The sequence below is a fragment of the Pipistrellus hanaki genome (assembly GCF_964339955.1).
Source record: "Pipistrellus hanaki genome assembly, chromosome: 11".
NCBI classification, from domain to species: domain Eukaryota; kingdom Metazoa; phylum Chordata; class Mammalia; order Chiroptera; family Vespertilionidae; genus Pipistrellus; species Pipistrellus hanaki.
Window position 1 is genome coordinate 16100291 of NC_140513.1, and position 24628 is coordinate 16124918.

The window sequence follows — 24628 nt, forward strand, 5'->3', positions numbered from 1 at the left end:
GGCGGATGTGTGTCAAAGGTCTCATGGCTTTATATTTAAGAGCTAGGATCGAAGAAGCCGTAGAGGCGACTCAGACCTTGCTTGACAGATGAGAAAGTCCGCACTCTGAGCGTCTGGAGACCCGCTGAGCAAACCAGCTGGTGAGCATTGGATCAGGAAGAAGTCCTACGCCATCCCATTGTTGTGCTTTCACAGAAGTGGGAGACCTAGAAGGCCTTGATTTATGTCTTACTGCTGGTCCCTTATCCAGCAGAGATGAAAATCTCTCCTTTAGAATGGCAGTAGAGTACATATTTACATTCTTATCTAAGCACTTACTAAGTCACATAGTTTTAATTACTCGTCTGAGAGCCGGTGCCAAGTGTTCCCTTATCCCCTCTGCTAATGAATATGTCATTGTCTCTCAAGAGATTAAAAAACCCACTGGCCAGGTTGTGAGTGGCTCCTCTGCAGGCACTCAGGTGTGTCATTCTGGCACCCCAGGGAGGCCTGGTGCAGGGCAATGGCATGCCCGTACCTGGCATTCCGTACGTGTTTGTGAATGTGCACATGAATAAGTGAAATGCGTAGTGAAGATGAATACCACATGTGCCTCTTGGAGTTGGGCTTGGCAGATTTGTTTTGACTTCTTCTGAGATCACATGATAGAGTGAGGTGCGTTCTGAGATTTGCAACAGCTGTTCTGTAGAACAGCCAGCCACCCAGGATCCTGAGATGTAATCGGTGGATGTGAAAAGGGCATGGATGTGGATTTCTCTTTCTAGCTTCGAGGACAATTTCATGTGGGGTTAATCCCATCTTATTTACATCTTTTTCCTTGGGCAGGACACATTTCTGTAACTTATTACAGAGAAATGTCTAATTATAGTGATTTGGATATTGGAATAATAAAGTTAAAAAAGGTATTTATTGAGAGTTTTGTCTGTCTATGTGTTTTTCCCTAAATTTCTTGCAATAAATACTAGTTTTTTTTTCTGAAGAAAATAAAATAATTTATAGTCTGATCTATATACATTTTACAAAATTATCATTCTATGCATTATCTTTTCCCCCTATTTTCACTTTTTTTCATCTTCTGTAATATGAAAAGTAGTCATCCTACTTTAGTATATTGATTACTCAATTTGGTGGTTTTTGAATCATCATATTTAAACTATATAAATAGTATGTTTTGAATCCTACCTGATTAATAACAATATAAATAGTAATTTGCATACTTCTGAGTTCCTTATTTTCAAATTCTTATTGATATGGTGATTTTAATCCCAGATTATTATTAAATTATTATTTTAATAATTATACCTTCAAGAATTATTTTTGATGTTTGCTTTGTTTAATAACCATATGAAGAGTAATTACTTAGACTCATGTTTGGTGGCTTTTTGATGCACAACATATGATGTATAAATTAATTATTTCCAAAGGGCATTCTGAGTGGTTGCAAAGTCCAGGGTGTGGCCACGGGAGTTGGCAGATATGTTGTAATGAAATAGAAGGTCATCAGAGATGAGATCAGAAACTGAAAGGCAAAAAAAACGAGATGAGTTACCCAGAGTAATGGCAAGATTTGGGTGGAATGGAACACTGTAAGCCAAATGCCCAGAACTCCAGGGAATGAGATTCTGTGGAAGGTACATAAGACACCAATATGTGTAGGACAAGATCTTCACTACTTCCCTGGACTATGATCTGTAAGAAACAGACAAGTTAACACATTTCGGACCAGTAGTTTTATTGCTAGCTTTACCCAGTGGCCAGATAAGTTTCTATTGAACGAGTACAAAAAAAGTTTTACATAAATGTTAAAGGCATGCTTTAATGTTAAATACCCATTACATTTTGAAGTTACTTATTACATGTCCTTACAAGCTAATATCGTTTTAAAGTATGATACTTGGTAAAACACTGTGTAATATGAAGTGAGAATTCTCATGATCCATCTGTAATGTCTATAAATAATTATACAACATGCTATGTGTAATGGTAGAATCATGATCTAAAAGCTTTTCAAGTCTCGTCAAAGAAAGAGTCTCTTGATACCTAGATGAATTAAAAGACTAACCATTTAATAAACATTTATACTGTTTGGGAACTTTCAGGGTTTGTAAACATTTATGCACAACCTGTGGATATTGAATAGAATATTTGGTCTAAAATAGTGGTTAACTATGCTGCACATCTGAAACCCATACATTATTAGAATTTCAACTACACCCAAAAGTAAAAAAAAAAATTAAAAAAAATTAAAAAATAGAAGTTAAAACTATCACATTTGCTAAGTAATTAATTAAACATAATACCAAATAAAAGAAAAAAGGAAGATGTGAGCTGTCTTCAAGAAATATTTTCACCCTGCTGGTATGGCTCAGTTGGTTGTGTGTCATCCAATGCACTGAAAGGTCCCCGAGGCCTAGGGAGCCTGCCTGTGCATGAATTTCATGCACTGGGCCTCTAGTTCTATTATAAACTTCCTTATTCCTTTTTGAATTCAAGTAAGGTATAAATAATAAGCAAATATATTCTAGTTGATGACATTAAAAAATAAGAAAACACATAATACATTATTTATCACTCCACATTTTGGAAGATATTATTATTTTCTTTTTAATATATTTTTATCAATTTCAGAGAGGAAAGGAGAGGGAGAGAAACAACAATGATGAGAGAGAATCATTGATCGGCTGCCTCCTGCACACCCCCTTACTGGGGATCCAGCCTGCAACCCAGCCATGTGTCTTTGACCGGAATCAAACCTGGGACCCTTAAGTTTGTAGGCCGATGCTCAATCCATTGAGCCAAACCAGCCAGGGAATAAAAGATATTCTTTATCTAATCTAAGTATACTTGCTGTTTGTAAAGCAGTGTCAAAAGGTCAGCTGCTCTTTGAAGATTACGTTTGGTAACATATTTCTTATGTCTTCCAAAAAGAAAAAAGTCCTCAAACATCATAGATTGGTTAACGATTGCTATTCTGGGGACAAGGAGTCATGGGGATAGACAGAGCTGCCCACAGGAATGTTGAACAGCAAATGCTGGCTTTGGGCAAAGACTCTTTGATCCATAGTGACCTCTTTGAAATGTTGGGACTGATGGTCCTTTTGGGGACTCGTATTAAAAATGTCACAGACAGGACATTCTATGTGAGAACAGAAATGCTGAATAATAGGGCAATGATACCCTATCTATAAACCAACTATGTTTACAGATTCCCTAAATAACAGGTCCAAGTCGATTTTACTGTGATAAATATTCCAGTTGTAACGCTCTGCAGAATTCTCATCTTTCTCATGTATTTTAAGTAAGATTTCTGGGCCGTGTGGCTTTTCTAGTAAACATCAATGATGTGCAACCACCAAGCACAGACCTTGTCATTTATTTAACTCCAACTGTCTTTAATCTTGAAACTCTTGAGGATAGTAATACAGTGAGAAACCTTGAGGTTTCAACATAATCATAGAACATTTTGCAGAAGCAGATTTTCAAATTCTTTGCTTTTTTAACATTTTTTTTTGTGTGTGTGTGACATTTACCATCAAAATCTTGTGTTACCTATATATGTCTTTTTATTTGGGTTCTGTGGTTTCTTTTTCTTTTTTTTCTTTTCTTTTCTTTTTTTTTTTTTTTTGGTTTTCATCTTTCTTCCTTTCTCTTCTCAGTTCACAGCCATGAATGAACCACAGTGCTTCTACAACGAGTCCATCGCCTTCTTCTATAACAGGAGTGGGAAGTATCTCGCCACAGAATGGAACACGGTCAGCAAGCTGGTGATGGGGCTGGGGATCACCGTCTGCATCTTCATCATGTTGGCCAACCTCCTGGTCATGGTGGCCATCTACGTCAACCGCCGCTTCCACTTTCCTATTTATTACCTAATGGCTAATCTGGCCGCTGCAGACTTCTTTGCCGGGCTGGCCTACTTCTACCTGATGTTCAACACGGGACCTAATACTCGGAGACTGACCGTCAGCACGTGGCTCCTCCGTCAGGGCCTCATCGACACCAGCCTGACGGCCTCGGTGGCCAACTTGCTGGCCATCGCGATCGAGAGGCACATCACGGTGTTCCGCATGCAGCTCCACACGCGGATGAGCAACCGCAGGGTGGTGGTGGTGATTGTGGTCATCTGGACCATGGCCATTGTGATGGGGGCGATTCCCAGCGTGGGCTGGAATTGTATCTGTGATATTGAGCATTGTTCCAACATGGCACCCCTCTACAGTGACTCCTACCTGGTCTTCTGGGCCATTTTCAACTTGGTGACCTTTGTCGTCATGGTGGTTCTTTACGCTCACATTTTTGGCTATGTTCGCCAGAGGACTATGAGAATGTCTCGGCACAGTTCTGGGCCCCGGCGGAACCGCGACACCATGATGAGTCTTCTGAAGACTGTGGTCATTGTGCTCGGTAAGCCTTGTCTTCACTGTCCCTTGCTCTACGGATTCTAGATGTCTTACTATAAACTTCGTTAGTTCAGGATCGTGGTAAACGCTGTTATAAATATTCACCAGGAGGTATGCAGGATTTACAAGATGAGGTACTTTTTTTTTTATCAAATCTCTGTGGTGAAGTCAGCATACCAGTCTTTCTGCAATGACAGAATCATTGCAGAAATAGATGTCTCAGTGGCTTAGTGTCCATGATGATGTGAAAGATGTCAGTTTGGCTATCAAGTATTGAAAATTCCAGCTTTGACAGGTTTTCCTGTAGCCCTGTTGTGGGATTTTTGCCTGGTGGCCTCTATGCAAGTGTTTTCAGATAGAAAGTGTTTATTATGTTGTATGAATATGCTTTCATAAATATCTATATTTAGGAATCTATTTATAAATAAGTCATCTTTCACATTTTGTAATTGTCACTACACACATGTAGGTAGTATATCAAGGTTTTGTATAGATTTACTGCATAAAATGGATTGGAATTTATAGCATTCTTCATCTCTATGAAAACTTAGTATTTCCCCCATTCATTTTCTATTTGTAAGTAGTAGAAGTTAATTTATATTTTAAGGTGAGGAGCAAGTTTTTATTCTTCTATGTATATGCAAACAACGTTTACCCTTAAATAACTATTGTTTTTCCTGGATGAAAAACTCATGGTAATGACCAGGAGGAATATTTTCATTTCTTCATTTAAGTACTCAGGGAATTAAAGAACATCTAAGTTCCAGGTCCTCCTCTGACCCCTGGAGATTTACCCACAAAAAGAACACACACAGAACATTTCTCTTGGAGCTCAGAGTGCGTCTTTTAAAAGTTCACCCAGTGAGAATTCATTTACATAATTACCCTATTGGATCACATTTTCTCCATAGACTATATTCAGAATAGTGTTTGATCACGTTTTTAAAAATATCTCTTAGCATTTCAGTTTTCCCCATGGAAATTCAGTGGAAAGTTCCTCTAATGCTCTTTGGGCCAATTTCTAAGGTTGAATGAATGTGACCAGGGATTGCGTGGGCTCTTCTGAAACTCCAGGACTTCCTTCCATTCATTTGGTCCCTGGGAAGAGATGGAGCCCTAATCATCACGGAGTACACTAGCACTCCGGTTGAGGCATTGGTCCCATTCATTTTGATGAGGGCAAATGCATCGTGGAAGTCAGAGCTGGTGTGCTGATTGAGACCCTCAGGTAGACCTGACGGATAAGGATGAGACCTGAGAGTTGCTGATACAACTGAAGCCCTGTCTGTAACTAACTGATAATATTCCCACTGGGGACTCCAGCCCCTCAGATATGAGATTATCTTATTCCTTCCAACAAAGCTTAGTAGAAGAACAAAAATGGTTTCCCTATATGTTAATTGTCACCCAAAACCTTGGGAATTTGAGCATACCTGTGCCACGAGGACATATTTTCCATGATAGATGAAACATATCTTATGGGGGCCACTTTTCCTATTATACCTCAAGTGCTGCTGCTCACAGTTCAAAGAGCCACTAGCAGAAAAGGACTATTGAACCTGGAGTATGAACCTGCCAAGTTCTTGTTTTGATTTTGACCTTTGTATAATGCCTAACAAACTGAGGTATGTAGTATGCTTCAAGACTCATGTACATTAACTTTTGTGTCACGTTGGATTGCTATGTAGGTTAAATGAGAATGATTTTGAGGGTTTATGAGGCAATAGTTTCAGTGTATATCTGCCCTACATGCCCATTACACCCCAGCACACCAACCCCAAACTTAAGCATAACAAAAGTAATGTTGCCCTCTGAACTTTAAGCTTGAAGACTCTGCAGATATCAAATACAGGTGACAACCTCTCGGAAAATAGCATTATTTGTCTAGGTATGTAATGGAAGAAGTTTTATGTGTATGTGACTGTAATATAGGAAAGAGAAATTAAATAAATGGACTATAGCCTTTTTGAGAAAAGCAGTAAGAATGGAAGAATGAGTGGAAGGGGTGGTTAGCAAGTTTAGAATAGGGATAATTCACATCCTATGCAGATACTTGTCAAGGTGAAACCATTCACACAATGTACTCTGCTGCCTGAATTCTGCGTAGTCATGATTGCACGGAAGAGATGGGTTGGTCTTGTAGGAACAAGAGTTCTAATCAACTTGAAGGTCTTTTTATTGTGAATGTTTATTGACAATGGGGTTTTTGGTGCACATTTTATTGTTCATATCCATCTCCCCTGCCAGATTGTCAGCTTTGGGACGATAGGCAGGGATTGCAAAGATGTGTTGACCGTTTTCTCCACATTATCTTCCAGTCAAAGTACAACAGCTTGCAAAGCGACTGGCCATGTGGATGCTCAGTAAATAATGCTTATCTAACTTATTCATTTGGGGAATGATTATAGTTGGATTAATTGTGTAGAGAACCTTCAGTTTCCGTTTCACCATGGTAAAGTGACCTCTGGGTTGCCCAGTCCTCATGACCAGGAAAATGATTTGTTGGTCAACAAGTCGAATTCCTGGGAGTCAGCATAAAAAAAAAAAGGCACCTTTGAGGTTCAGGGTGGCAGTACCCGTATCCGTTTCTAAGCATAAGGCTGTATGTAAGCAGCTTTTGAGTGAGCACTGGATCTTAATACTTTTATGTGTCAAATTTGTTTTTATTTATTTTATTTTTTAAAATTCACTTCAGGGAAGAAAAGGGAGAGGGAGAGAGAGATAGAAACATCAATGATGAGAGAGAATCATTGATTAGCTGCTTCCCACACTCCCTACACATGTGTCCTGACCAGGAATCAAACCGTGACCTCCAGATTCAGAAGTCGATGCTCAACCACTGAGCCATGCCGGCAGGGCTGTCGAACTCTTATATAGCATGAATCATTTGCCCAGTACTAGTCTACCATAGAAACAGTATTTGTAATAGCAGTCCTGTGGAGTGTAAGTACCATTATGTATTTGTTATCTTCTTCTTTCCAAGGTGAAAACTTAGGGACAGAGAAGTTAGGCAACTTGTGCAAGGTCACACAGCCAGCTAAGCGCAGGAGCTGGCGTTCACAGTAGGCCCTCCCTGTTCCTGAGCCTATGCTCTCCTGTATCTCCATAATAAAAACCGTCCTCCGTGCTGAGCTGTGTTCTGTTAGGAAGTTTGAACAGTGCTGTGCTATTAAATGGAAACACTGTGACCCCATTTGTTTCTGTTGATACTACTTAACTGCCTGTGCCTTGTTGCCTGGGCGGAAGAAAGCTTTCAGGAGCATTCCTTTCCTCCTCTTGTTTCCAATGATGACTCTCAGGACTCGCTTTTTTTATTTTATTTTATTTTTTTTTTATCAGCCCTTCCCCACTGTTTGCAGCCACGGCACCATACTGAATGCTTATGATTGAGTGAGTGTTTTGTTACAGGTATAGTTAACTCGAGGGTTTATTATCCCTGCATGAGGTCATGTAATCCTTACCCAGGCTCGAAGTCTCCCTACTTGACATTTTACCAAGAATTCCTTTTGAGTTTGGTACACAGTTGAACCAGAGTGGCGGGTAAGTTCTTCCTTATTTGACCACAGTCTGTCTTGACTTGTAAGTCCCAGCCTTTCCTGCTCTATTCTTTGTGATGACACTTCTGTTGGAGATAATTAGAAGAGGAAACCTAGGATTTAGAAAGAGACAGTAATGGTGACAGTGTGCAGGGTTTTGCCTCTGAGCCCTGGGACAGAGTGAGGGAAATATAGCCACAGAGATCCAGGTGGGGATTATGATCCTGGCTCTTTACACTCTTTTTTTTTCTTTCTAGTTTTATCTGTTCTGGCTGGAAATGATCACCACTGGAGCTAACTTGCCCCTTATTGCCTACATTCTCTGGGCCCTACTCTGCATGCACTGTTGATACCTTTACACCAAGGACCATAGTCTTTCCCCATGTCCTACCGAAGGAACTGAGTTAAGATAGGGTGTGTAACTTATCCAGGATCACTTTTGTCAATGGCGGAACTGGAATTCAGCTGCAGGATTGTTGTAGACCGTGACCGCCCATCACAGGAACATACCATACAAAAGACTTACTGGTCGTGGTACTAGTCATGGGCCGGATGAGTTCAAGTCCACTGTTTTCTTGTTCACTCTGAGGAAAGATAACTTGGCCAGTATTGTGCTGGCAAATCCTTATGTACTTGTCTCTTTCATTCATCAGACATGTTGAGTGCTGATTGTATGCTAAGAGATAAAATGGTGAGTGATACACCCATTCTTTACAGGGCCAATAGTGCAGGAGAGGAGACTAGGAAAGAGCTGCAGGACAGTCGGGCCCAAGTGCTAGCAGAGGTCTGGCTAGGGAACACCTAGCGGAGGGAAGAGAGGACCTCCCACAGGAGGCGGTTCTCAGCTCAGTCTTCCTGATGGTGGAGGAGCTTGCCCTGGTGTGGGGTGGGGGTGGAGGAGAAGCTAAGCAGGGGCAGGAGCAGGAGCAAAGGTCTTTACCTTTGAGGAACTGAAAGTAGCCAGGTGTGATCAACGAAGAGTTGGGACGTCTGACTCGTTTTGACTGGAGAGAGAGAGCAACGTCTTAGAACACAATAGAGGGTTTGGGCTTTGGCCTGTACGTGATCAGAAATGCTGAAGGATTGATTCCCCAAGATAAATGACAGCAGATCCTTATAGGATTAACCATGTAATTTATCATCCAAACTGAGACACTTTTATTCAAGGAAAACAGGCATTAAGTGGTTAGGGCACTGGGAAAACAGGCATAAACCAAGACTGGTCTGGTCAACCCAGAGTGCATGTCACCCTCCTTGTAGGCTCTGCTTTCTCTTTGCTTGTAAAGCTGGTAAAGAAGAACTTTCATTTAAAAAAAAAAGCAAGGATATATCTAGATTTCGAATTTTAGAGCTAAAAGGGTACTTAAAAGCACACCAAGTAACTCACGTATCTTCCTAATAAAGAGACTGAAGTTCCCAAAGTTGATTGAGTTTTTAATTGGTGGCCCAAGCCGAGACCCAGGTTTGCTTTCTTCCCGGGGGCGCTGTTCTTATTGCCTGTGCTTCCACCTGTTCAGTCCGGTCCACATTTTCTTCCTGTGAGCATGACCATGTATCGACGGGGGTAGCTGGGATTAGGTGTAAACACTGGCTGTTGCGATACCTGGCACCTGCAGAGAGGGTCCCCTGGAATTATAACCAACTGATAATCGCTGTAATGGATCTTTGACAAAGTCATTGGAAACTGAATTACTTGCACAGTATGTGGTTTCCACATATATTAGTATCCCGTTAGCTTTCTTCATAACAGTGTTGTATTTGTTTTTCACTTATCTTTTTTTTATTGTTTGTTTTACCCTGTGTGTGTGTGTGTGTGTGTGTGTGTGTGTGTGTGTGTGTGTTTTCTCATTTATATTCATTGAAGCAGAATGCCTCTGGGATCTACTCCTGACCCTGCCATTAATTAGGTGACTCAGGGCAATTACTTTCTCTATGCATTAATTTCTCTGTACTTTCATCTGTAGGATGAAGTTGGCCAGTTTTATTTTTAAGATTATTTTTGAGTTCTCTGTATTACGCCATACATAAAATGATAAGGGCCTAGCTACTGTGGATCAGCCATGTAGAATTTTCTAGTGGACAACATTCATGGAATTGGAATAAAAGCAAGGGACTGTGACTTTTCTCCACATCAGCTTCTTTAATAATTAGCATTAGACATACATCCCCTACCCAAGGGAGTGGCACATTTACAGACGACAGTCTCAAAGAAATGAATTTCTTGCTTTGCTCTGCAGTAGGGAGCCATGTGACAGGAAGGGAGGGCTTCCAGTTGGTCCTGTTGCTGGGGGAAGGGAGTGGGCACAAGACTCTCCTATTCCCTGGCCACCGGTGACCAGCTGCACATCCTGTTGATCTGAAGAGGAACCAAAGCTGCCCTGAGTCCCTTCAGGTCCCCGTGGAGTCTCACTGAAGGCCTCTTTGAGGAAGAGCCCGGGAGAATATTCATGAGAGCTTTGATTGTTTGGCCAGCGCTGGTTTGGCACGGTGGGTGTGGGCCAGAGAGACACTCTGAGGAAGCCCCATAGTGCTGCCCAGACCCCAAATCTTGGGCCGGTCAAGAGAGAAAACAAGTTTCAAATACCGGGTCTTTATACCCTTTTGTTGCTCCACTTTATTCAAATATTTTTACTCAAAAAGGAACTTTAAAGCATAAACACAAATAAAAAATACCACATTAACCTAACAGAGTTCCCTTTGAGGGGTGGACAGAGCTGACAGCACATGAAGCTCTTCCTTATTTTAGGTCTGATGAGAACGATTCAGACCTCATCTAGCTGAGACTCTGTGCTGCACAGTCATCTGTCCTTATCATTCAAGGTCATGAAGGATGCAAAGATTCCTTGAATGAATTGTGGTGACCACTGGTAATTACTGTTGCTTAGGACTTGAGAGCTTAGATTTGGGATAGAATAGGTCAGGGCTTGGGATTTGAATTCTGACTCCTCACTTGTTAGTTTAACAACCATGAGGCAATGACTTAATCTCTCTGCTGAGTCTCAGTTTCCAAACTAATAAAATAAGGGTGGCAAACCTTTCTCATCAAGTGATTGTGAGCATCAGATGAGCTGAATCATGTAAATAAACCACATGGGAGGGATCTGGCTAATAAAATACACTTACTAAATGGTAGCGAGTACGATGACTCCTTTTATGTTTCCTAAATGGTAGCGAGTACGATGACTCCTTTTATGTTTCCTCCCCTTCTTTCTCTTTCTGACACACCCACATTCCCTCCGTCACTCATTTCTCCCTTCCCTCCCTCCCTTCCTTCCTTCCTTCCTTCCTTCCTTCCTTCCTTCCTTCCTTCCTTCCTTCCTTCCTTCCTTCCTTCCTTCCTTCCTTCCTTCCTCTTTCTGAAGAAAGAGAAACACGTACCCTCATACATAAATAGTGAATCTGGTGGTTGAGATGGTGCTTCATTTCTGTGACAAAGTGTGTTTTAGCAGCTGTTGTCTCTAATAACAGGCTATACATTTTATTCTGAGTGACCTTTGCTTTTCCGAAGATACATCAGTACCACAGAGTTGCCGGCATCTTATTTGTCGATGTATGGACATTTCTAGTAGCACCACAGGGAATGGCATTTTGGGCCCGGTAACTCCCTAGAGATGATTAAGTGGCGTTGACCGTTAAAATGCAACAGGCCACTTTGTCAGTATCTAATTGAAAGGGTCAGCACTCCTTCACATGGACATGCAAGGCTTAGGACACAGCTAGCGGCCCAGTCAGTATCTAGGGCAGCATTCTGTTTCCTTCTGATCCTCAGTGAAGGACCATATCTGTCATACATGGAAGAAATGGCAAATGGATGGGTCATGGGTCTTTATTGCTGTTGTTCAGCTGGTCCCAACTTACAGTGTGACTGCCAGCGATTCCTTTATTCTGGGCTTCATCACTGTTCACCCAGAAGGACAAGGATGTTTAACTCCTTCTACTTTCTCACTGCTACTTTGTGAATCTCATTGGAGCATCGTTATGGGCATTGCATGACCACTGGGCTTTCTCTTACTTCCCAGCACCTAAAATAAGGCCTTGTTCTTAGCATACTCTAGATATTTTTTGAATGAATAAGTGACATACACCCTAATAACAATAGAAATATACTTGTGTAGCCTGATATTCAGTGTGACTTAATAATGAGTCCCATTCAAACAAATCTTTGTTAAAAGGCAGTCATAAGGCAGTTCCACGTCTTGCCTGTCAAGGACATTTTTTTAAGGGCTAAGTTCCAGTGTGAGCTTGTTAATGATAGTTATTTTGTCAACCAACAGGTATTGGATATCTACTAGACCCTCTGTTAAGGTGTAGGGATGCAAAGATCAGTGAACACGTGGACCTTATTCTGAAGGAGTTCTCATTTTTAGTAGATCATGACAGATAATTTAAATAAATGAATAAATACAGTACAATATAATATGGAAAAACACGCAAGGCGCTATGGGAGTGCTGCCTTCTGTTTTGGCAATGCCTTCCTTCTGAAGGTGTTGTCTTAAATGATGTGTAGGAGTTTGCCATGTAAACCCAGGGCAGTAGATGATTTCTATTAGATACCCTTTGCACTCTGAATTGCATCCAGTATTCAATTACTTCCTTCTATTGCAATTAATATGTCACTTAGATATGATAGTAGCTCCTGTTAGGCTTGTATATTTCTTGTAGGTTGCTGTGAGTGGGAGGGGAGGTTTATATAATTTTAAGGTAATATTGTACTGGATAATACATTCATTTTTAAAAAATTAACCATAGTTAGCAGATTCCCATAATCAAATTGGTTATAAAGTAAATGAAGTTGAATGGTTACCCACCTATAATGAAAGCGATGAATTTCTACATGTGCAAATTAACACCCATGGAAAGTAAGAAAAGTTCTATAGAGACACTGTGTATCATGGAGATGTTGTTGCCAGGAAATGCTGACCGTCTGCACTTACTATAAGCACACACACACACACACACACACACACACACACACACAAATTGCCAAACTTAGCAAATAAAAATAATTACATGGGACATAAATATACTAACACAACTATTCATTTATTATCATAAAATCACATTTAACTGGGCATCATGTATTTTATCTGGCAACCCCAACACACATGGCATTTCATGTCAATAAAGCATTTTAAGTGACAATCATCTCTATAAGTAGATTTGTCTGATAGGTTTTCATAATATCCTGGGGGATCAATTTAAGTATATGAGGAGTTTCACCTATTGAATGCTTCCGATTTTTTGTTTTCGAGTTGTCCGGAGAAAAATAAAGAGAGAGTTCTAGTTTATAGAATCTTACATTTGTTTTTCAGAAATTATGTGTGCGTGCGCATAGGTAATGTTGTATATCTCTGGTTCAAAACCAGAATTATCCCCTTAAACATATTCTTTGTTGTGCTCTTTGAAAACATTTTAATGAAATCTATTTTTCCATATAAACAAGGATCTTTCCTTGTGTTTATGCCTGCGACTTTTTTTTTTTTTTTTTTTTTTTTTTTTTAGGTCTAACTACAGCCTGTGCCTCTGAGAAGCTACTTTCTATTCATGTGTTTTAGTGAAGATGATAGTGTCTAGACTGAGTGTGGTCATGGCTTTACTTAAACCCTGGCAGGACCCGTCCGCCAATAGAGGGGTTGTTGTAATGATCCAAAGCAAATAGGACATTCTAGGAGGGTGACACAGCAGGAACAGGGTCTTTTTGAAGCAGTGGGATTTAATCTGGCATCGGGAGACTGGAAATTCATGGCTTCACCTATTTATCCTGCCCTGGTTGACTTTTGTTGACACAACGAACGCTGCATTTTAAGTCGGGTTTTCCATGAGTTCATTCTAAACAGGTATTTCTGCACTTGAAAAAGCTTCCCTTCATGAGTTCATTTGCTAGAGTTATTTTCCTTTCTTTGGGGAGAGAGAAAAGATAGTCCTTAGGAGCCCGGGTTTCCAGGGCCTGCACAGGAGACAGATGAACTGGAAAGCCGACAAGCGTTTGCTGTAGCCAGCAAGCGATTCGCCATGTTCTGCTGGAGAGATTTGCTTTCCTAACCTCACTGAGCACGTGGTGTCCGGGAATACTTCTTGGTATATTGCTCTAGCCCAAAGGGAAAAGCTGAGCTATAAATCGAGGAGCTGGAATTGGGTTTCAGGAGAGGTTGTATTTGGACAGCCTACAGAGTACATATATAATGATCAAATAAACAGCAGTGGTAGAGATTAGAGCACTAGCTCTATTTAATTTGGCAAATTCTAATTTCCTGGGGAGGGAGGGAGGGAGATGTTTTTGTTAAAAAATATGATTTCTAAGGCATGTATTCTAGCATACTACCAGTGTAGGAACAACTTATTTAGAATGCAAGACAATGCTGTAGAAACCAAATTTGAATAGTAAGCTTAACTGTAGTATAAATTATTACATTGCTATTGCTAAGATAGTAAGGTTGATATTATTTTAAAATGGAGTTTCTTAATATTTTAGTTCAATCTGAATTGGTTCTACCACTTTTAAGGCAAGAAATCTGTCTCTAAAGCATGCATACATTTTAAAGATATTAGAAGCAGGAAGAAAAATAATGAGAAACAATTAGAAAATTCATTTATATTTATTGATATGTCTATAATACATTACATAATAAATGATTTACTGCTGTTACATTATATGGTCAATGTGTTGCCCCTGAGCCATTATTGAATGACAACTTTACTTAATAATGCTGTATGTAGCCTTATTACTATGAAGCTTATTTTGGTTATGGGTTATTTTGACTCATTGTTTTGATTAGACTTTGAAGACATTGTGTAATATCTTTATGAATATATAGATATTTAAGTTAGAAGTAGAATAATATTCAATTTTTGTTGAGGAGGTATTTACCTTCATCCTTTCAACAATTTACTATATAACAATTAAAACATTTCTAGTTTGCAACATTTTTCATATTTAACTTAACCAAAATTTGTTGAGGCTGAAATGTTTTTGTAAAGATTATAAAACGACTACTTCATTTATCCGTTACTTTTTTCTGAATATATAAAATTGTAACAAAGTATTTACCATTGTGAGTTTTCATTTTTCCTCTTGCCTTATTTTATAGCTAAATTTTATTGCAGATACTTGATTTTGTTTTTTAAAAAAATATGTAATAACTCTTACTATGCACAGTTTGAGCATTAATTTTATTTTAAGTTACTTTTATCTACTAAATTTTAACTTTTCCTGTGTCAATATTTATGGTTATGAGAGTTTCTAAAAAATAAGGATAATACTGTTAACAGTCAAGACACACTAGTCTTGCCCTAACCCAGTGGTTCTCAACCTTTCTAATGCCATGACCCTTCAATACAATTCCCCATGTTGTGGTGACCCCCAACCATAAAATTATTTTTGTTGCTACTTCATAACTATAATTTTGCTACTGTTAATGAATCTTAATGTAAATATTTGTGTTTTCCGATGGTTTTAGGCTCTACAGCAGCTGTTTTCAACTTGTGGGTCGTGACCTGCAGGTTGAGAACCACTAGCAGGGTCTCCTAAGACCATCGGAAAACACAGATATTTACATTACGATTTATATCAGTAGCAAAATTACAGTTTTGAAGTAGCAACGAAAATAATTTTATGGTTGGGGGTCACCACAACATAAGGAACTGTATTAAAGAGTCGCGGCATTAGAAAGATTGAGAACCACTGCACCGGTTTGGCTCAGTGGATAGAACGTGGGCCTGCGGACTCAAGGGTCCCAGGTTAGAGTCAGATAAAGGGCATGTACCTTGGTTGCAGGCACATACGCAGTAGGGAGTGTGCAGGAGGCAGCTGATCGATGTTTCTAATTCTCTATCTCTCTCCCTTCTTCTCTGTAAAAATAAATAAATAAAATAAATAAAAATAAATCAATAAAATATATTTTAAAAAGATATATTAGTTCTACTACTTTGCCCCAAATATATTATATAAAGTATTTTTAAAAACATATTTTAATTGATTTTAGAGAGAAAAAAAGAGAAACATCCATGTGCGAGAGAACCATTAATTAGTTGCCTCCCATTTTACCTCTACTGGGAATCAAACCCACAACCTGGGTATATGCCCTGACCAGGAATCGAACCAGTGGCCTTTGGGTACATGGGGCGACATTCAACCAATTGAGCCACCCTGGCCAGGGCTGATATAAAATTTTATGCAAGAATCTTAATCTCTGACTTTTAATTTTATCATCTGCCAAATATAGATGCTGTAATGTAACTTGTGTGGAGAACATAAATGATAATGATTGTGAAAGCTACTTTTACAGCAAAGTGTCACATAAATATAAGCTATGACTGTTTTCATAGCTGCAGCTTATAAAGTAGTAATTAAAAAAAGGTTTGGAATGCTAAGGACGAAATGTGACAGATTGTGGTTGCGAAGACATCAGCTATGTTCTCATTCCTGACTTGCTGCCTACTGGTTGGAATGACTTTGGGCAATGTGCTTAACCTCTTCAACAATTTGCTCATCAGTGCCCTAAAGGGCTTCACTTCTCCGGGTGTGGTCCCAGGGCCACCCGCAGCTGAACCCCCTGAGATGCTTGTTACACAAGCTGATTCCTGGGCCCCAGGCCAGTTGCTGAAGCAGAACCTGCTAGCTGGCATCTGTCTAGTCGTCTCACTTCAGTCACACAAACCTTGAGAATGACAGTGATGAGTCTCTGGCTTTGGTTTAACCTCCATGGCCTTAAACTTGTTCTTGCTCATTTCTAATGTCTATTTTTTACCGTTTTCAAAACGGACACATTATTGGTACCACTTAAACGTGGGTGAGGACCTAGGATTGCCCCCCACATGTGTGTTTGCACACCTGCTTTGCAAGGGAGAGGATGAGAAGAGAAAGGTTAAGAGAGGTGAGGTTAGGGAGAAAAAGAACACAGCACATCCAAATGATGGAATATGATGTAACAGTAATCATCGGGCACTGAGGTTCTTATGTTTTCTGTCTGTCTGTCTGTCTGTCTCTGCTGTTACAAATAACACTCTGATAAATATTATCTAATATGAATCTTTATTTTCCTCACTGAGACCTTATGAATCTTGATTACTTACTGTCTAATGTTCTCCAGAGAGTTTGGACCAATTTATACTCCTACCAGAAGGGAATGAGAATATTTAGTTACATTCATGTCAATATTTGATGGCTTCTTTTTTTTTTTTTTTTCTTAAAAGTGCATGTTGCAACCATTAACATTATATTTACTCATGAGGATAGACATTGGCAAACCTAGAAAAGAGGTAGAAACTTTTCTAGGATTTAGAGAGACTAAGAATATACAAAAATAGAAATGCATTTAGTCCCATTTAAATATACAGTATGTACTAACTTGAAGTTCTTCATTTCATGTTAAGGCCTAATGTATATTAATTTCTATAAAAATCTAAAGGCCTAGCAGCTGAACACTATAGCAGGTAGGTGGTGGTGGGGAGACGGGGGGACCAAGTGTTCCCTCTGAGGTGCCAAGAGCCTGGATTCTAATCCCCGCCCGACTGCATGCCTGCAGAGCCAACATGGACAATGTTTTCAGTCGCTTCAAGCTTCTATTTCCTTATCTGCTCGAGGAGAGGCAGGGCAGAAACATCAAACCCTCAAAAGATGAAGTCAGAGAGGATACCAGGCCTGTCAGAACGTGATAGGCACTATTACAAAATACATGACGTGGTGTTTTCATAGAAAGATCTTATTGCTCTGTTGAGAACTAAAGCCGCTGGATTCATCTTCATTGTTCTAGACTTCCATTGTATTGTGAGCAGAAGGGGCGGGCCGGAAGAAGAGGGCCCACCTCGCTTCCCAGACTCAGTGGGGCAGGTTTTTCCTGGACTGGATGGTGCTTCCATGTCAATCCTGAAAGACTCTTAAAACGGACACACAGCCTCACTTCTGAGATCCCCGCTTTTCTGTTTTCCCCAAACAATCCAGACCTTAATGCCAAGGTCCCCATAATTTCTCAGCGAGCTTTATTGTCTCAGTCATTTTTTCCCAGTACCTTTAGGCCAAAAGAAATAACTAACAGTTTCATTTATTAAGAGGTTAAATCAATTTACTAAGTACATAGGTCCCAATAAATTGGGAGCCATTCCATAAAACAAAAACACATAAATTGGAAGAAATAGTTTTAGCTATTTTTTAACAGCTGTTATGAAGAGCACTGCACAACTTCTCGAAACCTGTTCTCAGAAGGACACTGCTGTCTTTGTGTCCTGTTCCACACAAAGTTTTATGCAATACTAAAATTCTTATCACTAAAGACATGTTGCAAACACGTGACGTCATCAACAGGAATGTAATGCCATCTAATGTTGAAACTGTGAACTACTTCAGGCTAGTAGTTCACGTGGCATCTGACAGCTGTTGAGTGTGACTGTTTTCTCAAATGTAAAATTTAGCAATGTTCCTTTAAATTCACAGTGGAACCCTAAGGTGCCTCAGGGTCCAGTTTGGGGACCAGGGCCCTCCTGTATTTCTGCCTTCTGGCTTTACGTCAGTTTTATTTTGTTTTCTTCTGGCTAGTTGATTCTCTTGTTTCCTAGTTCCTGCTTTTATTTATTTCTTGGTTCTAGCTATCTAGTTCCCTTCCCCTTTGCCTGGGGCCATTCTCTCTGCCTGGTCTCCATCGAGCTACTGCTGAGTCTGTTTCTGCTCCTGGCCCTCCTTGGCAGGCCTGGTTGGAACCCCGGAGGCCCTGTATGCTTTGGTGGCCATCTATAGGTCATGACTGTGCTATCAGTCTCCAGTTCATGACTCCAGGGAGCGTCATTGCCATTGTAGGCGGCCTAAATGATATGCCAGCGATGTGGTTTATCTGTAGGTGTTGATCTGTGGCCATCTCCCTGTGGTGTGGGTGGGCATGCCCTCCACGCTAGACCTCCCAACTCACTGGGGGGCGCTCTTTGCCTTAGAGTAGGGGTGTCGAACTCAATCAGAGAAGGGGCCAAAATCTAAAATCCAGCCTAAATTGCGGGCCGAATGGTTTACTGAACAGTCATAAACTGACAATGTCATAAACTGACAGCGGAGTGCAGTGATGACAGCGCGGTGCGGGCCACATTGCAAGGCCTGGCGGGCTGGATTTGGCCCGCGGGCCTTGTGTTTGACACATGTGCCTTAGAGCAACAAAGACCTGCCCAGCTCACACCGCATGGCCGCTGTTCTCAGCACGTCAACCCAGAAAATAACGTGAAGCAGTCGAGTGGCTAATTGTGGGTTCTGAACTCGACTACTCGCTTTGATGACCTGGGCTTACCACTTATTGCTTAATTTCCTGAAGCTTCAGATGCCTCATCTGCAAAATAGAGATAATAATAGTCCTTATTTTGTGTGAGAATCAAATGAGAAAATGAAATGAAATAAAATAAAACATGGTGCTCCTTAGCATGAAGCCTGACATTAATAAATGTTTACAAAAGCACTACACTCCCCCCACCCCCCCCAGTTTATTTTGAGAGCAATTATGCAATTTACTTTCAAATATTTCAATTGTTGCTAGGAATAAAGTAAAAAACCATTAATTTTTAGAATTTAGTATCAGTCTTTGCCAGTTTATGAGAGAAAACATTAATATTAATATGAAAAGGTACTTAGCATTCATATAGCATTTGGTTTATATATACTAAGGTATCTTCATAGACATATACTCTCTTAAAATTTTCGTGACAGGAATCTATATTGTGTAAATATGACAGTGTAGATACTTCTCCCCATTTTAGAGATGGCAGAACTGATAATTCAGTAATTGCCAGAGCCCATACCCTTCTCCAACATCTGTCATTTCAGTGTTAGTGCTCCTTACTTGCTACATTGCTACTTTTTAATATTTGAAAAGTTAAAATAAAAGAGGAAGGTGTAAAGGAAAGTAGAAAGACAGGGAAAAGTATGATAATTGGTATTCTCTTTGCTCCTCACTTGCTCTGCTGCCACCTTTAACACTTCAAAAGTTAAAAATGAAAGGGGAAGGAAAGGAAAGATGATTGTTATTCTCTTTGATTTTTGTGAACAATGAACATTAGCTATTTCGGCTGTGTCTAGTACAATACACTTAAGTGTTATAGTAGTTTTAACTAGTGTGTAGGAATAGCAACACTTTGAAAAAATTGCCAATGCTTTGTTAGAAATAATTTCAAAAGAGAAAATGTGTAGCAACCTTTGAATTGCATATTAAAAAAATAAATTTTATATATATATAATTGATCTTGGCCAGTGTGGCTCAGGAGTTAAGAGTCAACCGGGAGGTCATAGTTCGATTTCTGATCAGGGAATATATATATATATATATACACACACACACACACACACACACACACACACACATACACACACACACATTCAGGGAGGAAGGAAGAGGAAGAGAGAGATATAATCATCAATGATATGAGAGAATCATCGATCGACTGCCTCCTGCATGCCCCCCACCAGGGAACAAGCCCGCAGCCTAGGCACATGTCCCTGACTGAAATCGAACCCAAGATCATTCAGTCCACAGGCCGATGCTCTATCTACTGATCCAAACTAGCTAGGACTGTAATACAAGAATTTTAAAGCTCAATTTCTGAATGACAGAAAATTTGATAATCTAGTAAAAAGAGAGACAAACTCTCTCTGTCCCCTATGCTCCTTTCCCCCAATGTTCACGTGCCTAACCCTTCCACCCGTGCTAGAGCCTTTACTGCCTAACCGCTTTCTGGGCCCAGAGGCATGGAAATACATCATCAGGGTATAATTTTCTGCACAACACAGAGTACATGCTATTATGGAACCAAGTTGCAGCAGAATAGTCTGGCCTTAGTCTGTGTTTTGACCTCAGGGTTAGACTGGAAGTGAAACCTTGGCTCCTTCTTGCAGGTCTGTAGGAAGTTTGCTGTCCCGTGTTTTTTGGTGGTTTCCTTGCCCAAATGGAAAGTGGGGAGAACAAATGGTCTTGTAACTTCGGAACTGAAGGCATTGACTTGCGTGAGCTGAGTCGCTGTAGTAGCTTGTGTCTCTGTCGGCTGACTGGAAAATCGTGGAGGTTACAGGCTGGCCAGGCTAAGTTTCTGGCCTCCGGGAGGCAAGTTTCTTTGGGTAGCGAGCACCGAATCCTCGCAAGGACACCGTGTGATGGTCCTCTAGCCAAGCATCATGGATATGCTGGCAACGGTGTTAGTTTAAGAATCTGAAACATTTAATGTGGGAGAACTTGCTAAGTACGATGTAAGCTATTAAGAAAATTGTCTGGCTGAAACTGGTTTGGCTCAGTGGATAAAGTGTTGGCCTGCAGACTGAAAGGTCCCAGGTTCGATTCCAGTCAAGGGCATGTACCTTGGTTGCAGGCGCATCCCCAGTAGGGGGTGTGCAGGTGGCAGCTGATTGATGTTTCTCTCTAATCAATGTTTCTAGCTTTCTATCCCTCTCTTCCTCTCTGTAAAAACTCAATAAAATATATTAAAAAGAAAAGAAAAGTGTCTGGTGTCAGTCATACCTCAGTAAAGGGATGTGAAAAATAATTATGAAGGCTACCAAACAAAGTAAATGATAGAAACTCCTGAAAAAGAAAAGAGTTTGAAGTTTCCATTCCATTATTTTTCTGTTTAGTTAATACTATAAGGCAATTTCCATGCAACTTGACTCCCTGTGTTAGTTTTCTATGCCGCGTAACAGATTACCACAAACTCAGTGGTCAAGCATTCATTGACTAGCACACAGTTTTAGTAGGTCAGAATTCCCCGCACCTGTTGCAGGAGTGAGGAACCTTCTTTCTGCCAAGGGCCATTGGACATTTATTACATCCTTCTCGGGTCACACAGAATTATCAACTTAAAAACGAGCCTGCTATATTTGGTCAAACATTTAGTGAACTCACCCCTAATGCGTTGGATGGGCCAGACTAGATGATTTTGGGGACCTCATATGGCCCGAGGGCTGGACGTTCCCCATCCTAGGAAGGGTTCTCTGTTCAGGGCCTCACCCAGCTGAAACCATTGTGTTGACAGGGCTGCATTCTCATCTGAAGCTTAGACTGTGGAAGAATCTACTTCCAAGATCTTTCAGGTAGTTGTTATAATTGATTTCCTTGTGATGATGGAATTCATTGCATCTTGCTTCTTCAAAGTCAGAAAGAGAGAGAGAGCGAGCGAGAGCGAGAGTGCAGAAGGATGAATCTGGTATCTGTGCCTTCTAATCTCTAGCCTCTAGGACCTGTTTAAAAGAGCTTCCTTTATTAGGTCCAACAGACCGAGGATAAGCTTTTTGATCAATTTAAAGTCAGTTTAAGTACATCTGCAAAATTTCTTCACTTTTGCCATCTAACAGAACCTAATCAAGGGAATGCTTGTCTATAACCATTGCTATATTCTATTTGTTTGAAGCAAGTTACAGGTTCTTCCCACACATAAGGGTGTAATTCATTGGGGGTCACGTGTGTTTTGAATACAGTTGGAAAAAAAATAGCTTTTGAAAAGCACTTAAAAAAAAGAAATCAATGTTTTAGATGAAAGACTATAGGATGGAATATTATGTATTTAAATCTACATTTATTGTTTTTTTTTTTAAATAATTTGCTCTGGAAATATTTGTCTTTCCTTAAAGAACAAATTACATAATACTTCCTTTTTGAGTTTTTCTCTTCCTTTGCTACTGAGACATTGCTCTTTTCTGATTCTCCTCTCTCTTGACTTATTCCTTTATTTGCACCTTTTCCATCCACTCTGCTTGCTTTTAAACTCTCACATCTCGAACCTGACAATCCCTCTGGTGAGGACCACCAGAAGTCTATACCCCCGACTGCTCACTTCCTGAGCACAGTGGCACGAAAACACAATCGTGATGTAATGGTGACCCTGCAGATAGCCAGCCACGCTGCTGGGATCAGGTTGTAATCTGAGTGTCTGCTGAATGGCCTGAGGGTGACAGACTGGATCTCGCTGTTAAAATAGGAATGGAAATGTATTTTCTCATTGTTGGTCTCTAAGAGACGTGCTGGTTCCATTCTTGTTGGGTATTTTTATGTCCAAGTAGCAATATTACTGAAATCGTTTTACAGGCATGTGGCAAGGCTCAATAGAAGCTGGCTTTGGTGTGTGTACATATATAAAAATATATACAGCCTTATTATATTGATGCATACTCAATACTGCTTCCTTTATCCTTAGCATTTAAAGTCTGTCAAATACATTGCCATAAGGTGATACCATTCAATACTTACCTGTTTGCTTTATTTTGGTCATTCATATTATTACCATGGTTTAAAAATTGATAATTTATTAAATTATTATATTGAAAGACTTTCGGGAGTAAGCAGGGAGATACCAAAGAAGGCAAACTTATTCCATTTATCTTCTTAGGGAAGTCAGTTACTGTTTCATAATTGATGGTAATAAGTATAGAAAAATAAGTTGAAATATACATCTAAAGATTTTAAACTGTTTATATCCTTTTATGTCTTTTTACTTCTAGGAATTTATTCTGAGGGGAAAATGTGTACAGAGATATACATGTGTGTGGTAGTATGTATATGTGTGCATTTATGTATAAGATGTTCACAGGTTTGATTTCAACATGGTTTTAAAGATACATTTTGTATATTTTATTTTTCAAATTTTCTACATTATTTATTTTTTACTCTCACAATCATAAAATAGCAATAAACATTAACTTTTTAAAAAATGAAAGGTAAAGAAAAACTATGAAATCCTAAATACAACAGTTTAGGAGTACAGTTATACAGAGCTTAAAAACAATTTAAACTATTCCAAGGACAATGTCTGTGTCTTAAACACATGACCCATATGCTACACATCAATGTGATGTGTACAAAGAGGCCCTTATCATTCCAGTCATTGAATTCAGACTTTTATTTTTAACCTGTGAGATCATGTTCTTGTACAATCCAGGTGGTTAGACCCATTTTCAAGGATGAGGTTAGCATTTAACTTAGTTGGAAGAGATGAAACATTCATCTTTAAAGAGAAAAGTGAAACACAGACGCAGCATCTCAGCACACAAAATAAAGAAATCTGTGTCTGAGACTTTCATGAGGAAAGGAAGTGGACGGAGGGAGAGAGCTTTCTGTAAGAATACTCTATGAGGCATCCTCCTTCTAAGTAGGAGACTTCTGCCTCCCTTGATAAGACTGCCAATCTGGGAAGGAGGAAACCATGAGTTATTTTCTCAACCAAGATCGTTCTAGATGTTTGGTAGAAACACATTAAATACATTTGTGTACTCAGTGATAAAACTGTTTGAAAGTTAGGGAGTGAGCTGCATAAGAAGACAAAGGGTAGTAGGATTAGGATTGAGCATGGGCTGGGAGTTTGTAACTTCCTGGTTATGGAGTTTGCTTTCCTGGGGAAGAGTGATGGCATCCTTTGTGGGCAGGAACCGAGGGGGAAAACAGTGGGGAACTTCTCTTTGCCCCTCATCCCCTGCCAAAGATAAAGGGCGAGGATACCTGAAGCTTGGACATGTTTCCTTAGTACAATGTAATAACAACCAGCCCCCTGTGGAGGAATGTAGCAGGTACCGAATGGAACTTCTTAGCCATTCCCTGTACCTTCAGCATCTTCCCTGCCTCTTTGTTCTGCAAACTAATCACTTTGGTCTTTGTCATTAAAAATTCAAATGGATCCCCACTGCGTAAGTCTGATAGTCTCATCCTTCTAACATTTTATTGCAGCCTGTTCTCCAGACATATTTCCCAT

General features: G+C 39.9%; 1 protein-coding gene across 5 annotated transcripts in view; it reads left to right on the forward strand.

Annotated features, from left to right (window-relative positions):
* LPAR1 (lysophosphatidic acid receptor 1) overlaps positions 1-24628 on the forward strand; it is a 114350-nt gene that overhangs the window by 64728 nt on the left and 24994 nt on the right. For all 5 annotated transcript variants that reach the window (XM_084898161.1, XM_084898160.1, XM_084898159.1 and 2 more), the window contains exon 3: positions 3657-4404. In XM_084898161.1, the coding sequence (XP_084754287.1) occupies positions 3657-4404 (748 nt within the window). The remainder of the gene's footprint in view (positions 1-3656; positions 4405-24628) is intronic.